We start from the raw sequence: 18,411 nt of genomic DNA, 5'->3' as shown, positions 1-18,411 counted from the left end.
TAAATTTTTAGTATCTATTTTTTTTAAGATTTTATTTTTAAGTAATCTCCACACCCAATGTGGGGCTCAAACTCACAACCAAGATCAAGATCCAAGAACCGAGATCACTCTACCGACTGAGCCAGCCAGGAGCCCCACGTGTCTATTTCTGCAGACTACCCTTTATGCAGTATATGTATTTGTAGTGTATATGTATGTATTTCAAGATGTAAAAATAAGAAGGTTCATATGGAAGAAAATGCACAGCACAGAGCTACATCAAAATAATAACATAGCTGGGGCCCCTGGGTGGTTCAGTATGCAAGTGACCAATCCTTGATCTCAGCTCAGGTCTTGATCTTGGAATCATGAGTTCAAGCTTCACACTGGGCTCCATGCTGGGGTGTAGAGCCTACTTTAAAAAAAATTTTTTTTAATGTTTATTTAGTTTTGAGACAGAGAGAGAGAGAGCATGAATGGGGAAGGGTCAGAGAGAGAGGGAGACACAGAATCTGACGCAGGCTCCAGGCTCCGAGCTGTCAGCAAAGAGCCCGACAGGGGGCTTGAACTCATGGACCATGAGATCATGACCTGAGCCGAAGTCAGAAGCTCAACTGACTGAGCCACCCAGGCGCCCCAGGGGTGTAGAGCCTACTTAAAAAATATATATAAAATGAAATGTTTCATTAAAAATAAATAAACAACAACAACAACAACACGGCATGTTGGAAGAATTTAAAGACTGGAAAAAAATTAGCTATAGCCTAGTTTATCCCTAGTAAGATTTCTAAAATAGAACTAGGAGTACTTCTGATTAGTGTTTATTAGTGATTACTATTTCCCATAATCATATTAAAGCCTTAATGGTTTCCAGGTCCACTTACAAGTTAGAAGAAAAGGAGACAGGTCTTCTATCTTTTGACTACAGGACTCTAATCTCTCCTGAGAAGTCTCCTAAAGAGAATTTAGGCAGGACTAGAGGCTTCTCGGACCCTTAAGTGAAGATAATTTTTTATAAAAATAAAATTATAGCTAGAAGTCAGCATCCTTGATAGAGAAAAAAAAAACCATGTTCAATTAGGTTTACAGAGTTCTGCTGCATTTCAAAGTAGCCTTGAATGATCTTTCTTTCAAGATGTTATTAGTAATAAACTTTCACCAAAACAGCAAGAAACTAAACAATATGCTTAAACAAGTTAATTGTTATAGCATTATCTAATCAGTTAGAGTATCTTATGTATAAATCAGCAAATGACACTTAAATTTTACTTAACTTACCACAGACATTATGGTTATTCATTTGAATGAGACAAAAAAAAAAAAATCTGATATACAAGAAACAAAAAAAAAGTCCTTTAAGAGAATGACAGGGGGCATCTGGGTGGCTCAGTCAGTTGGGTGTCTGACTTCGGCTCAGGTCATGATCTCACAGCTTGTGAGTTCAAGCCCCACATTGGGCTCTGTGCTGACAGCTCAGAGCCTGGAGCCTGCTTTGGATTCTGTGTCTCCTTGTCTCTCTCTGCCCCTCCCCTGCTCGCACTCTCTCTCAAAAAAATAAATAAACATTAAAAAAATTTTTTTATAAAGAGAGAGAGAGAGAGAGAGAGAGAATGACAATATTGGGGTGCCTGGGTGGCTCAGTCGGTTAAGGGTCCGACTTCAGCTCAGGTCATGATCTCACAGTCCATGGGTTTGAGCCCCGCATCGGACTCTGTGTTGATAGCTCAGAGCCTGGAGCCTGCTTCGAATTCTGTGTCTCCCTTATCTCTCTGTCCCACTCACACTCTGTCACTCTCTGTCTCTCAAAAATGAATAAATGTTTAAAAAAAAATTTTTAATAAAAAAATTAAATAAAGAGAATGACAGTATTTCCACTTGAAAGATAACCATCTGAAATGGATGGTTCACTGTCTTCAAAGAACAAATTAAAATTTAAAATTTCATTATAATCATTTTATCTGCTCTCCAAATGAGAGAGAAAACAAGTTTCATGTATGCAATGGAAGTGGACCACAGGGTAGTACAGAGTAATGTAGCATTATCTTTAAATGCAAAAGCATAAGGGGCCACAGAATGCAGGGTATATTCTGCATTCAGTAAACTCCATAGTCTTGAATTAAGTGCCTGATAAGCAAATCCAGGGGCAGGTCTCCCATGAAGATCTTCAAAGCCACATTTAACAGCTGGAGATAAGAGATCTGCAAGAACTGACTCAGTGAAGATCTATGCAGGGTCAGTCTCCTAAAAGTCACCATCATCCTATGGAACCAGAAACCATGATGGTAAAGAAGAAAATGGCTACTCTTTTTACAACATCCTTTGATCCAGGTAGGAAAAACTACACTATTAACAAATAACTTGAGTAGTCCCTGCCTGAAAGAATTCAGATGTCAAGTGGGATTCTTTTAAGGAAATGTAATGTGACCCTATAAGGGATACACACATCAGCTGAAGGAAATTTAAAGGAATGGGAGAAAAAAGCAAGAGTTTACTTTTCTACCCTGAGTTCTGCAAGCCCTATGCCCTTCTTATGGATGAACCAGATAGGAGACCAGCTATCTCGCTGGTCCTCATACCCACACAGGTATTAAAAGAGCTGCTGGATGGTAGGTAAGTTTTAGGTGGGAAGTAGAACATGCTCGCTCTTCCATCCGATCCAACAAGAAACCAAAGAAAAAAAAGGACTGGCTGATTACTTCATTTCCCTTGATGAAGGAAAGATCTTAGAGAGAGGCTACAAACTCCTCTTTCTCACTGATTGGAAATGTTTTGTTCAGTTCTATAAAAATAATGCTAATAATAACAATGTTTTCTATATATATATCAATTAAAAATGTTAATTATAATAATCAGAAATAACATCTTTGGTGTCAGATAAATTCAGCTCTGCCAGTTGCTAGCCTTGGAAAAGTTAGCTTTTTTGAACCTCTTTCCCATCTATGAAATGAAGTTAATACTTGCTTAATTCACAGAGCTGTGGTGAGCAATAAGAGTAATACTGTATGTGAGGTACTCACAGCAGTGACTAGGACACAGTAAGTAATCTACAATTACAATATTGTATTTACTCACTAATAATCTTCTTTGTACTTGTATCTGAACAGCACAATAATTATTGGCTAACAAGTCTTTTTTATAAAGTTTGTTACTAGTACCTACCTTATAATCTATAAAAGATTCTTGTTCCTGTTGACATTGGGAAAGATAATCCTTCATATCATTCAATTCATCTTCATGTATCTTTCTGACTAACTGTTGACGCTTCTGAATCTGAATTGTGCCTGAAAAATGAATAAGTAAAATCTCATGATGTCATTCATCAAATGGTGGTAGATAAATGTTAATATAAATCAGGCCAAGTAGGTTAATGCATTTTTTTTTTTTAATTTAGCACACATCCACAGATACTTAAGCAGTTCACTATCCTTTTGATTAAAACAAGCCAGTCTACCATAACAAGGGCACTCAAGTTTGTTGTTTTTGAGAGATGGCTGAGGTATAAAAAAATGTTGTCTTCAACAGGGAAACAAACAAACCATGAAATCCATTCACAGGATATAATCAATAAGGAAAAATAAGGTCTATTTTTTCTCACTACATTTTGCCTAAATGATGTAACACAGCCCAAAAAGTATAGCAAGGAAAATAATTGGCTGTGATTACCTACCCTTCTCACAGCCAAATCTTTTAAAAATTCTGCATTAGTTAGGTCTGTGCTAGAGTGCCACCATCCCCATCCCAGCAGTGAAAAATCTTAAACCAACTAAGAGTCTCTAAGTTTTCACCCTAAAAACCAAAATGTTAATTTGCCAAGACATGCTGTTCACATGCTGCTACATTCCTCATGCATGAGAGAGAAAAAAACAAAATAAAACACTAAGTCAAAAATAAGGCAAAAAGGGGTGCCTGGGTGGCTCAGTCAGTTAAGCATCCAGCTCCTGATTTCAGCTCAGGTGATGATCTCACGGTTTGTGGGATTGAGCCCCATGTCGGGCTCTGCGCTGACAGCATGGAGCCTGTTGGGATTCTCTCTCCTCTCTCTGCCCCTCCCCAGCTCATGCGTGCAAGTGCGCGCTCTCTCTCTCTCAAAATAAAGTAAACGTTAAAAAAATAAGGCAAAAGGCATTTGGCAACCATGACATTAACATCTACAGTGGAATTCTATTATGTAAAGACATCAGAGAATTTGGAATGAAAGATGTAATGATAGTTTACTACTTCTTCCCCTACTGCTAAAAAAAAAAAAAATAACCTTTGATTTCTTCAATAATCTTGAGAAATAGTAAAGAGAAAACTTTTGCCAAATCATAAACAACTGTTACCAGCTCTGATATTCTTCTGTTAGGGTTCACTTCCTCTCTTTTAATTTTCCAACTTATAAAAGCATGGTAAATTTGTTTCAATATTACTCAAAAGAATTTCAGATTTTTTAAATGTTGAAAATTCATTTGTAGTTCCCAAATAACAGAAAACCTCTTTGTTTTCAAACTGCTGACAGGATGAATTCCCTAACCCCCTTGGAAAATAACCTAAAACTATGTGTTGAGATCTGAATTTGCAGTACTATTACACAGCATGCGTTGGACATCTGTCTTAATGTAGCCTGATTTACCTCCTCTGCTATAGTCCAGCCAGTCTTCTCACTGCTCCCAAACCCAGCAAAGTTTACATTCAGATTATCATGTTCTCCGTTGCTGCAACATTCCACTTTCCTTCTACCTAGCATAAGCATAAAACCAGACCCGGCTCAAATCCTACCACCTCCAGGATGACTCAGGAAGTATAGCCTTTGAGCTATAATTCTTGTCTGTGCCACACAACTTAGTACTTAGTTATATTCTGTTACAATGTCTGAAGAGCAGGGTAGCCTATCAATACTTAAAGCAACTCCATGAGAAAATCGAATCAACTGAACTCCACTGTTGATTTAGAATATGGATAGCCGACATGTATAAAAAGAGTAAGGAAGACAGGTGCTTCAAACATGAAAAATTTTTTTAACTTTTGTAAGCACTTTCAGAACCTAAAGCAGTACCATATTATCTGTAGTACATTGTTTTACTATCCTCACTCCTGCTAGTTTTCCTTTCCTTCTAGGAAAGGTCTGATTCTCCAAGCTCATACAGAGCCAAGCTTGGTGAATGTTCGGAGTGATTCACTTAATGGGATGTTTTGTTACATAGTTAGTAGCCAAATGATAGATTATGGAATGCAATGACTAATTTCATGGTGCATGAGAAATTCAAACTGGCTCTGAAATCAACTCAAAAGAGCTCTTAAAGTGTTGAGATAAGTGCCAGAATTAAGAAAAAAACTGTGATGTCCTTTAAATAGTGACCTTGAAAAATTGTCAGAGAAGTTTTTATATGTTCACCGAGCTAATCTCATCACGATGGAGACCTATTTCATATTACCCAGGCCTTTCATATTCCAAAAAGATGCTTTTAAAAAGTATAAGAAAATGTTTTATTAAATATAATCATTAAAGTAAAATTTACAAGTAACCAAAATTTTAAACAGAGCAGTAGTTTCTTAATTTTGAAAGCACTCCTTTCTAAGTTATTCTTTCCACTAAATACTTAAAGGTCATGCAACTGGTGGGGTTTTAATGCAATTTGGATTAACATTAAATCACTGTCCAATTTTTTTAGTAAGAAAAAAAAGATTAAGAGAAGACCTTCTCCTTTGTTACCTCCATGTTTACCTGCGGGGAAAGAAATCATGCTCAAAAAAAACATTCATACATTTGTTCCAGCTAGAAAATAACAAAATTAAGCATATATTTCAAGTCAAATCTCATTACAACAAACTTCAAGGGAGGATACAAACTACAGTATCTCAGTACTAAATTCAAGCAGATATCCACCAGGAGTCTAAATGTTAATTTTTTAATATAAAGTTAGACAAGAAGAAACACATTTTATTGACTCTGACTTTAAACAAGTATTGACTGTCTTATTTATTCTAACATTACACTGTGTTGAATAATGTATCTTTTCCAAAAATTAACATATGGTACATTTTGCATTAAGGTACACATTGTTGAAAGGAACTAGCAAAACAGGAATATTCCAAAAGTTAAACTGTGGATCATATCAGCAAAACTCAGAAGTTCATGTAAGGCAAATTGAAATCTGTAAAAGTGACAAGACCTAAAACATTTGCTTCATGTGTTTTTTTCAAAATTCTAATACAGCAAAGAGTGTGAATGCTCAGTTCTCAGTCTTATCTTTGTAGAAACAATCACATTTACTAAGATTCAACAGTTAGGCTCCCAAATGAAAAATAAGACCATAGGGAATTCCCTCCTCTTTTCATCCAAAACACTTTTAAGGGCTTTGCATTAAAGATGATCAATATACATAAACACTAACAAGAACAACAATGAGAAAAGTATAATAATAAATTATAAAAAATAAATTCTCAATTCATATGGATCATGGAAGCAGCAACAAATGTCACAAAATATAATGTTTGCATAAAACCTGAGGGGAAAAATAATGAGCACCAATTATTATGACATTTCCAATATAACCATTTCAACTGAGATTTAAATAATCTTCCAAATAAAGCCACAATTAAAGCTAGTTTGTGATTCTAAATTAAAATGATGTCCCTTGTGGTAAGCACTTCAGATTTTTAATCTTTTTCTTTAAAGAAAAAAAAAAAACATGGATGCTACATTTCTTAAATAAATACCACCAAACTTCAGTGAAAAACAGCTTTGTGAGATAGGCAGCACTATCCCCATTTTCCAAATGAGAAAACTGAGGCTCAAACAGATGGCAAGCTTTGCAAGGTTATATATTTAATGAGGACACTGAAAACAGATCCCAGAATTCCTCACTCTTAGTAAGGGTCCATACACTAGACCATCAATTTTTATATAACCAATTTTCAAATACTTACCATAGAAATGTCCAAATCCCATGCTGATTGCAATCACCAGAGCAAGTATAACACATTTATTGAGACCACTGCTGAACTGGCGTTTATGCAACTCCTTAGAGGGTTCGGTTTCTTGTTCGGGGAGTAGCCGTTCTTCAGAGTCAGAACTAGAAACAGTCTTCTTCCTAACACGGCGTCGTCTAAAGGCAGGACTAGGCTGATGACTGGTCTCATCGCTACTTGATTCGTCATCGCTAGGCTGGGATGAAAATACTATTTTAAAAAGAAAAACGTAAATATTAAAAATTTTAGAATAGATTTTCTAGTAAATATGATTTAGAATAATCAATGCCATCCCTACATGCCCTTTTACATAAGACAGCCAAAAACAAAAACAAAAGAACACAAACACTCAAGTTTTCAAGTTTATCAACATAAAGCCATAAACATCAAAGATTTCAACTGTGATACATAAGAATCAATCATAGTCTGTGTCTTTGAGGGTCTATCTGGTTTTATTTTTCAAACCTCTCTTAAAGTTTATACTGTTAGAACAATCATTCTCATAGTCTATTAAATTTCTTTGCTATTAGAACCATAAACAGATACTGTTTCTGGAAGGAAAAAAAAAACTGTCAATCTCTTCTTTCAATTTCAAATAGAGGCAATTTAAGCTCAACTGTTGAAGGGACACAGGGAGGTATACAAACAGTTCCTGTGACTTACAAAGTACAACAACTACCTAAAGTTTTCTTGGGTGTATCTGGACCCTAGTTTCATTTCCATTCCTTGAGTCCACAATCAAGGTTCAAAGCACTATAGTTTAACACAGGTATCCAGAAGTCAGATGAGCCCTTCCCTTCGACTGCCACTCTTACTAGAAGGTTATTAATTTTACCCTCTAGTAAATATGTCAGCATGAGGAAGTGACACAACAGCTATCTCCGATATTAAGGACTAGTCTGGTGCTGCTCCTTTATGAAAAGAATAGTAAAGAACAACAACAACAACCAAAAAAAGCCACAAGAAATCTCAAGTCCTGGTATATCCACTAAAAAAAATCACCTTTGGTTTTTTCAAATTTATAATTTGTTAACACCGCTCCATCAATCAATAAACTATATGTTAACACAGAAGGTTAGATGGCTTGGTAACAATTTCCACAGGCCAGTTAGAGGAATAAAAAAAAAAAAAGCACCAAAAGGATAAATGTGAACCTCAATGTTATACAAAGAGCTCCAAAATAACAAACATTCATGCTTCAAAAAAGTAAAATCGTTCTTCAGAAGACAGGATAACCATGCCACAGGAAAGTTGGTGACTTAGGTTAGGCAATACTTTTTAAAGATGGATCACAGAGGAATTCAGGTAACTTTCACACTGACAACAACAAACACAAAGACAAAAAGAACTACTGAATGAATGAATATTCCTAATATTTAGTGATACAGATGCCACTGAGAGATCTTTTGGTCATGACCCTTATGCCCATCATGTTTATCTGGTTATTCTTGATCACTAGTTTTTCCCAGATGGCGTCGCCTCAGCTGTGAGGTTACATTTCTTGGACAAAGAGAAAGAAAGGAAGACTTAAACAAAGCATTACATAATACAAAGGCATTCAAGATCATGGTTGGAGCATTTAAGTCAGACTCTCTGGCAATATGTATTAAGATGGATAAATGCAAAAACAATTCGTCAAGATTCCTTTCAAATTTCATTTGAAATGTCACAAAATTAAATTTATTTAATTCTACATTAGCATATCACCATCATTATATATTCTAAGTAAACAAGGCAGCCTAATCTATATTAATAAATTCACCTCCTTATCTAATGCTTCCATCTTTTTTAACCCATACATAGGACAGCTAAAATATTTTGGTTTTAAATTTCTTCCAAAGCTTAATTTGGCCCACAGTCCAAGATGCAGGCAACGCAAAGGCATGCAGTAAGCTCAGCCAGCTTTATTACAAGACCAATTTGAACACCTGTTTAGAGTATCACAGATGACAACAGATATCTTTAAAGCACTAAGTAAATAGTAAATGTGACTAGGCACACTCAGCTCTGGAAAAGCTGATCAGATTTAGTCACACCACCTTGGAAAGCGAGTTGGCTAGGAACATGGTGTTTCAGCTGATCATCCCATCCCCTTATGCATTCAGGAATCTTCCACAGCTTCTCCCACCACCTTTCTTTTGTGAATAAACAGGAAAAAAAGATGTATAAAGCTTTGTTATAAAGACTAAAAAGGAAAAAGAGAATTGAAAATACTTATTTTAATTACCACTTAACATCGTTATTTGTGCTCCATCAAAATTTTACAATCATGCCTTTTAAAAAAAACATATGCAATACAAACTTTTCTACAGCTACCAACTTTGCTTTCTTGGGGGAGAATCCTCTGGCGGCAGTGGACAGTATTCTCAAATAAACAAAAAGTATATTGTCCCAAGAATCTAATTTAGAAGAAAAAACCTGAAGATGAAATCCTACAGACATGGAGAAGGGAAAGGAAAATCAAAATAACCAGGTAATAGGTAGTCAGGAATTAAACCAAGAAAAATAGGAGATAAGAGAGAGAAAACAAGACTCTTAGCAATGGATTTCTATATAGTATTTTCAACGTAATCCAAAATGTCCTTTGTTCTTATTACTTTGTAATACTTTATTGAAATAACTTACTCCTTTCGGAGAGATAGCAATGGATAAAAATACTCCTAATAAAATATTTCTCTTAACTGAAACTGTAAAATCCCCAAGAAGTCCAAGTTCAGAATGGAGATAAAAACTAGAATAATGTGCTTTGAAGTGTCCAAGTTCCTGAGAAAAATTGTTTATAGCATCAATTTCTTAAATGTCTGATTGAACTCTTCTGCTACTCCTGCTTCAATGTGACTACTTTTTCTGGCCCATGAATATTCTCAAATTAAACCAGCATCTATAGTTTTCCAAAAAAAGGAAGGATGGAAAGAAAGAAGACTACTTGAATACAGCATGAATCCTGGATTTAAACAAAATAAAATCTGATGAACAAAAAGTAAAATCATTTCATTAGTCCTTGTAATAAATGTACTATGTATACATTCTGGCAAAGGCTGACCACCACTAAGAATGCCAGATGAGTATTTAAATATTTGAATGAAAAGCTCTTGTATACTAACTGAAAATAACTCACCATTAAACGAGATAGCTAAAAATCTCTACTTGACATTTTTTTAGCTTAAAGTGGAATAAGAGAAATTCCATTTGTCTGATTCTGGCAAATGTTAAGTATTAAAGAATGGTAAATTCTAAGAAAATAATCCAAAATAGACACGTCCCTATTTTTCCATCAAATTAGGACACTTTGGAATCCCTTAGCAGTGCACCACCAACTTGTCTTTCCCACAATTCATCCTTGAGCTACTGCTCAAGTTACTGGTTAATAAGTGTGAGTTAATGCCAGGTCTGTTTATCTTCCAGTAACTTTGTGTCTACATATTTATGTCCATGTGAAAAGACGTTATTATATACGTCCCTCCAAATGAGCCAAAGAAATATAGAAAGGAATTAGCTCAGTAACTCACATTTTAACTTCCAAATCATTATCTGAACAGTAGGCATGAACTGCATTAATAATAGGACTTAAAATAGGCACCTTTCATAACTCAATCTAAAATGAAAGATACAAAGGTCAGAGGCTTTGGGATGCTGCTGTGCTGCCAGCTCTTTGAACCCTGTTTAGCACATAGTAGCATCCAATAAATGTTTGTTAAATGATTAATAACTGAAAGGATCTAAAAGACTTCAATTAATAAGCTTATTTCTAGAATATAAAATTTGTACCACTGTAAGTAGAAACCTTAACTTTCTCCTGTTTTTAGTTACAATGGCACAATCTCCCACCCTTAAAGATCTAAAAAATATATCAAATGCATTTGAGTGTTTCAGACAGTAACAAATCTCCTTGAAGATATTTTTTTCATCTTTCACTTAATAAAAGATGTTGTTATTTATTGTTATAGCAATTGTACTCTAAGCCCTACAATGTAAGAAAACACCAGATTTAATAGTAGGTTTTACAAAAAAAAATCTCAAATATATTAAAAACTTGACCATTATATATATAAAAGGTGGTCACAGGAGAACTTAAGTCTGTCATCAGTGTATTATTTATGCAGTTCTTACCAGTTTCTGGCTGACAGAATGTATACTGGCTGCTAGAAGAAGAGCCCATGTTAAAGTCTTCTGGACTCTGTGCTTCTTCAACAATTATAGCCTCCTGATTTCCCATTTCTTCTAACTTAGGTGGCTCAAGGGTAACAATATCAGAATCATCACTGACAGTTCCAAAATAGACATGGTCTTCCGACGACTTTTCTTCTCTCTGAGGAATAATTTTAAAAACAGTAAATTTAACAATTATTTAAGAGCCTTATGTTTTCTATGCAGTTCAAAGTGTACAACAGTACTTAAGTGTTATGGTAATTTAGGCTTAAAATAAAAGATATGAGTCCTGCCCAAAAGACAAAGATTACTCAGGAGTAGACTCATCTTTCAGATTGAAAACACCATCAACCCCCTTGACAATTATCTCTGTCAGAATTAGATCAAACTGCTGCCTAATTTTCATTGGCTACAGAAACTAAAAAGCTCACCTTTAAAACACAAGGACCATGGAAAAGAGGATTCATTTCTCACCGGTTCCATGGGTTTATTCGAGCATAATTCTATAGTCAGGAAGCCCATAAAAGACTGATTACAAATTTCTCTGGTTGCATATGTAATAAATTTCAATAGCTATGCTATGTAAAAATCATATAAACTAGTTTTATCTAGAAGTCAAGTAAAACACCAAAAAACAAGATTTTGTTTGTTCTCAAATTTAAAAACGAATCTTCATTTTTAGAGATCAGTCCTAATAACTTAATTTTTCAGTATAATTCAAGAATGTAATCTACTTCCAAGTAAAATTATATTGGAAAGTAAATGAACAGATCTTTCACACATTTCCAAAAAATTACTTTTGTAAATTAAAAGGCATTTCACTTAAGAGTTGAAACAGAAGCTAATGCTAATCATAAAAGTGACCAATCTGTGGAATCTCAAAATTTTTAATAAATGTTGCATAATTCAAAGAGGAATAAAAGTATAACTAGAAAGGGAAACCTTAATTATTCCTTAATATTCCCTAAGGAATATTGCTTACCATATATCCACAGAGTAAAACACATGTTTACCTCAAGTGCCGACTTCGTTTCCTCCAAAGCTGGATAAGCAGTTTCTCCCATTAACACTGTGCCATTTTGGCTACTCTCTGATATAAAGCAAAGATCAATTCAATCAATTATACTTAACTGACTTTTTATAGGCCACATATATTATAATCTGAGTACATAAAATCTACTCCTAATTTTGTAAGTGGATTTAATGAAATGTCATATACAACCATACCATCACTCTACTGTTGCTAAAAAGATCTCTGTATTTCAAATATAATTATTTGAAATTGTCAGAGGATAATTTTAGATACCGAACTGAACTCATTTAAATTCTACTAAAAAAAACAATACAATCTCTAAGTAAACAACATAATCTCTACTGTACAATACCAAAGTACTAAATTTAAGGTGTTTGTAAAAATCTGTGAATATGGGAAAACATTTTTCAGACATCTGATGGTACATTTCCTGAACTCTTAGTTTATTCAGAATTCCTAAAAGTAGCACTATTCTAATGACTGTCAATACCTGATAACTCAACAAACAAAACTACAGCTTCAAATTATGAGTTCTTTGCCATGAAAAGGACTATAAAAAATAAGGATTCAAAAGAACACAGAAAAACAAAATGTCACTACAGGAGATATATTTTATAAGAAACTCCTCAAAGAAAAAAATGTACAAAAAAACCCCTAGAGTTCATACAATTCTATTTTTCATACAAAAGGCTATAAAATTTTCATAGAAGTTAAAAATATTAAAATAATACATGATAAACATAAATTTTATGCACAGCCAAGAACATATACCAAACGTTATATGCATTTGCATATTTTATTACACTAATTTAAGAAGATTATTAATTTTATCAATTTTTATGTATAGCAGTTACCTCCAGATAAAAAGAATTAAGGGTGACTTAAAATTTGTTTTGTTCATCATTTTTTTCTGTCATTAATGTGTGTATTTCTCATAGAATTTAGTCCCTCCAAAAAAAACAGAGGAGGAAAAAAAAGAAAAACTTTGCCATCTGTATGTTACATAGCCCCTAATAGAGTATTAATCTGAAATTAAGTCTTTCAGCAAAGGTGGACTTGGGTCCAAGAACTCCCAAGGAAGTCTGGAAATAACTTTTATATATGTGAGTATGTGTATTTCTTGGGAGAAAAATCTGACCTATCAAAGATGAGGATCACTGTTCAAATGAGAATAATCAATACACAGGCTGAAAACAAGATTAACAGGTATAATCCATCATTACTTCTAGACATGACATATCCACTTAATTCTCCTGAGGAGAATATGTTCTATTTACATTTTAATGCAATTTTTTAAAACTGTTTAAGAAGTCATTTAAAAATGAAGAGTAAAGCAGTTAAATGCCTTTTTTACCACCTCTAACCAAAAGTAATTTGAAGTGAGATGCTAACTAGAAAAGAGTTTAGTAAATCTCTTGTATTTTGTATATCACTAGTCTTAAAATTAGTAGTGTTTAGTTACTGGTTACACTTGCATTATCAAAGAGTTTATACAGAGGCTGAAATAGATACTATGGCCGCAAATAAACCACTGGTTGGTGTCACTACCCAATCCACACGAAAATTTTAGTCATTTAGTGACCGGATCGGATTAGCCAGAAAGGCTGCCTGACTAGAAAGAATGCAAGATTCACACTATTGTTCACACATCCTATTTAAAAAAAATAAAATCAGATTCCTTTTAACATCTTACCTCCTTGCTCTGATTGTAATACTTGTAGCTCCTCTTGCTCTAAAGATGTGCATTCTGGAGCGAGCTCACAGCTGTCACTGGCTGTGCCATGTTCAGAATTCACCATCTCTATATCAGACCCCTAGGGATAAAATGATCATCAGTTATATGTCTATCAAATCCAGCTCAAAGCTGGGTTTCACTACATGTAGATGCTTCCATTGTTAAAAGTCCTGGATGCTGCCATACTTCAAAGGGAACAGTATCTAATCTGACTACCTTTTATTCAATTTAGTCCATAATGGCCTATGTCAGGGAAACAGCAGAATGGAATCACAGGGTTAGATTCTAAGAGAAGTCAGCCAAAAGTCAAATGCTGCACTCTATTTTATAAGCCCAAGCAATTAATTTGATCACAGAGGGTAGGTTTTTAAGCTTTGCTATTTCTATTAATTTACTTCTACTCAACATTTACAAAGGTACTATGCAAGGCACTTTGCCATGTGTTATGAGGTATAAAAACCTCAATTCCAAAATTCAAATTTGCAACCTATTCAGAGAAATTTCCACATGCAAATAACTATTTACTATGGCAATGCAGAACTAAAAGTCTAAAGGCAAGGATTAAAATGTATCTATAGAATTGATGGGAGTAAATTTTCACTATAAAATTTTAGATTATTCTTTATTCTTCCAAGGTTGTCCTCCCTACTTTGATGTCAACTACCTTCTCTTTAAGAAAATAGTGGATCTTACAGTTTTTTCTCATATCTTAATTAGTAAAATAAAGTTAACCACTAAGTTGATTCTACCTATCCTCATGCCCCTCTCCCAATTTTTTCTGTGATTTACTGATCCATGAAACTGAAAGGTCTAAGTTCTCCTAATATACATAACTCAAAACAGCAAAAATTAAAAGAATTCATTAAAGGAGTAGGTTTTGAGTTTAGTCCTAAGGAGAATTCTGAATGTTAAGACTCTGGGAATGCCTAAAGTGGTAGGGAAATGACAGAAACAGGGTAGGGCTGAATTGGGGACTGCAAGGGACACAGGTTCTGGCCTAAAACAGAATGGTAGCAATGGAAAAGTAAACACATGTAAGAGACATTAGCAAGAAAGAGTAGAACTGGATAACTAGATACAGAGGGAAGAGGGATGAAAATACGAATCTGATCTACTCTGTGACAAGATTATCTCCAACAGAAGCACCCTAATGACACCCTTGGCTAAGTGCATGAGAGGCTTCCTGCCTTGCTTCACAATGCAGAATCCTAAGTAAGACTCCCACAGCTTCCTTGTTCCTATAATGTTAATTATCCTTGAAGGAAAAGTTACTGCTATGGGAGCTGATCTAAGCTTTGTATAAAACAGGTTAAAAATAGAAAAGTCACTTATTTAAAAAAGAAACCACCCCAATCTCAATTGGTACAGCTGCTATTAAATTTTCCAACTATACTACAGAAAAAAAAAAAAAAAATCCTTCTTTGGTTAATAGTGATTTTTAGAAGACAGGAGTAACCAACTGTCTAAGCCTTAAATTATCAAAGTAATTATAAAAAATACCATTTAAAACTTTTATTAGTCAAGGAAAACAAGTCAAGCCTTAAGAGATCCTAAAAACAAATAGGAAAACTGTAGACAAATCCTTTAAAACTTTAAATATAGATGACTTTTAACTTATTGCTTCTATTTATCAGTATTTTATGATTTTTCTACAATGAACATATATTACCAATGTGGAAAAGAAATTAATGCTTATTATATACTAGTCACATAACATCATACTTCTGTAAGAATATTCATTTTTTTAAAGAGTTCTGGCCATAGCCTTGTTTCTGTCAAGTTCTGCTAATAACATAACATAACATAACATAGCATACCAAAAGTAGAACATATGTTCTCCATGCTCCTTTCTGGTGTGTTTAAATGCAGCCAACATTTCCTAGTTATAAAATTTGGCCAAATTACTTAACCTCTCTAATATCTAGTTTTCTCAACTATGAAATGAGAATGAAAACAATCTATACCACAGACGGTTGTTTACAATTCTATGAGAATGTAGGTAAGGTGCAGGCCCTACACAATAATAAACCTTCAATAAATATTTGCCTAATGTCTCAAAGCTGAGGAAAGCAATGTACTATAATGCAAAAGATACTGCTCGTTAAGAGTTTTCAGTAGTGAAGTTTAATATGGGTGCAAAAGTGTCCAAGCTATGGACAATGGAACCTTAGGCTTCAACGTAAAAAAATAATGGCCTTCAAAAAGCCCAGCTTACACCACTAACACTGTAATATTACAAATTGCCTTATTTGTATTAAATAGCATTAAAAGTATTAATAGCATATTAAATATTAAGGTATTAAATAGCATACCTCATGTATTGAAGTATTAAATAGCATACCTCATGATTGATGACAGTCCAACCACAAGATGAATCACTGTCACTGGAATTTTCAGACATTTTTCAGGTCTACAAATATAAAAATATATTGACATGTGGGGTATATTTTTAAAAATTCTATAGGAAGCACTACATGTGATCTAGTATGAAAAGTGGCTTGCTGCCTTCCAGGTGAAACTGAGACAACCCACCCACAGAATTACCATACAGGGCATATAACTGCCTATTTCTATGAACAAATACAACCAAACTTTTAAGACAAGAGAACCTCCTCAGTTAGAATATATGGACAGTCATATTGTTGGAATAAAAAAATAAAGTCTGAAAGAAAATGGAGGATTTGGCCAGGCAGAACTGAAGGGAAAGGAGAAGCCAATTTGACTTTGTGAGTAAATCAAGGGTTGAGAGACCAAATAGCGGAAGAGCTCCCAGGCCAAGCAAAATGAAGTCTATTGTGTTGGCAACATGAAGCAATTTAGATTTTTCAAGCAGGGAAAGAATACGATCAAACAGTTTTTATGAAAATTACTATGTCAGCAATACTCCACCTGAATTAAAATAAAGTGGGGAGAGGGGGGGAGACCAGAAATGGGTTAGAAACTTGAGGTCATTGATAATAACCCAGACTCAAGTCCTAAAGCAGTATATATATTGGTCACTCTACCTGGTTTGTTCTCCCCTTTCTATCTGAAACTCCTATTTAAACTTCAAAACCAAGCTAATCAAATGATATCTTACTGACTTCGTTCAACATATTTAAGTCCTATAAGTGCTCCTATTATTGTACATACACTGAGAACACATTAAATTCAAGTTGAATTAGCGTTTCTAACAGAACGCTAATGCAGATTCAATATGAAAACAGTGCTCATTTACAAACAGGCCAAAAAATATTGGTCTGAATCTTCTATTAGTGATTCTGGAAAAATTAACATTTTAAAATGAGAAAATACAAAGAGGTGCTTGGCCACTAATAATATAAAAATTAGCATGTATTCAGACAAATTACTCAAAACCTAAAATGAGACACAAAGACTGTATGACTGTGTGACTTATACTGTCATGCTAGAGCATTTTCTAGTAAGTCACCTGATTATCTGATTTCCTACTTACAACTGATTAGGGCCCAGGCAGTTTATAACTCCATAAATGTAAAGGTAAACTATTCCAGTAGAGAAGATTACCCCAAAGGCTACAGCACTCCATATTAAGCTATTATACAATTCCCAATTCCTCATTGAACCAGTTTTTATGAGTTAAAAAAAAAACAACAAAACTTTGATACATTACTATTTGTACTTGAATTCTTTTATAACAATTTGAAAATTATGAGCTGACATATGAGACTACACAAAAACTGAGCAATTAACTTCACAGGAGGAAAGAGGAATGGTCAAAGAAGTCTTTATGAGGTTACAATGTTTTTTAGACATGGGAGACAGCAAGTTTTTTTAACTGAATTAGTTGCCAAAATTTAAAAGTTGAGAGATTTCACAAAAAAATAAAGTTGTTTCCCCTTTAGAGATGACACCGGATGTCCCAAAAGAACAGAAAAAGCATTACAGAGCAAAAACAAAGGCAGAAAAAACTAAATATGAAAGTTCTAAGCAAGGCAATTAATCTAGCATGAGTGGAATGTTAAAAGAAATCAGGTATGAATCTTTAAAAGTGCATATATTAAGATGAGGTGGCAAGCAATTAAAGAGCCCTAGACCTGGGAGATGCAAGCCATCAGAGCAATACTCCCTGGAGAAGATGAGTATACATTCAACCAGGATTCATGAATAGGAGGGAACAAAGAAGGGACAGGGTTAGGAAAGATTTGAAAAGACATCAAAGATTTTTGTTTTAAAGGATTTAATAACCAAATACAGAAGGGAGAGAGTGTTGGTAGGATAACTCCCAGGTTTCTGGTTTAAGTGACTGGGTAGCTGGAAAAACCATGGAACAAGAAGTAGGATAAAGAAAACTACCTGAAGCCTAAACATTCTTCCTTCCTGTGAAAGCTTCTAACCTCCTTTATAACCCACATTCTCAATACTGCTTCATCTCACCTGAGACTTACCAGTGCTTTACTTTCTTAATAATCTTCCAAAACTTGTGGGTTGGTTACCAAACCCAGAGATATTTAGTGTGTACATATCTCCTACTTTTCTCTAGGTAATTTCCATTTAAACGGCTCTTTTAAACAGGTAGTTCCTAGCTTTCGTTTTCTAACAAAGT

The 18,411-nt window shown here is 34.4% G+C and overlaps 1 protein-coding gene across 5 annotated transcripts in view; it reads right to left on the bottom strand.

Moving 5' to 3' along the window:
- CCPG1 (cell cycle progression 1) overlaps nt 1-18,411 on the bottom strand; it is a 42,071-nt gene that overhangs the window by 5,060 nt on the left and 18,600 nt on the right. For 4 of the 5 annotated variants that reach the window (XR_006218623.1, XM_042988805.1, XM_042988807.1 and 1 more), the window contains exons 2-8: nt 16,189-16,257; nt 13,806-13,926; nt 12,093-12,169; nt 11,041-11,239; nt 8,970-9,065; nt 6,889-7,140; nt 3,139-3,260 (exon numbers count right to left, since the gene is read on the bottom strand). Coding sequence is in view for 4 of the 5 variants with exons in the window: in XM_042988805.1 (XP_042844739.1) it covers nt 3,139-3,260; nt 6,889-7,140; nt 8,970-9,065; nt 11,041-11,239; nt 12,093-12,169; nt 13,806-13,926; nt 16,189-16,248 (927 nt within the window). In the remaining variant the exon portion in view is untranslated. The remainder of the gene's footprint in view (nt 1-3,138; nt 3,261-6,888; nt 7,141-8,969; nt 9,066-11,040; nt 11,240-12,092; nt 12,170-13,805; nt 13,927-16,188; nt 16,258-18,411) is intronic. The other variant, XM_015537447.2, reaches the window with a different exon arrangement.

Source organism: Panthera tigris, chromosome B3, assembly GCF_018350195.1.
Source record: "Panthera tigris isolate Pti1 chromosome B3, P.tigris_Pti1_mat1.1, whole genome shotgun sequence".
NCBI lineage: Eukaryota > Metazoa > Chordata > Mammalia > Carnivora > Felidae > Panthera > Panthera tigris.
Note: the sequence above shows the minus strand (reverse complement) of the source record. Positions and strands in the feature narration are given on the sequence as shown.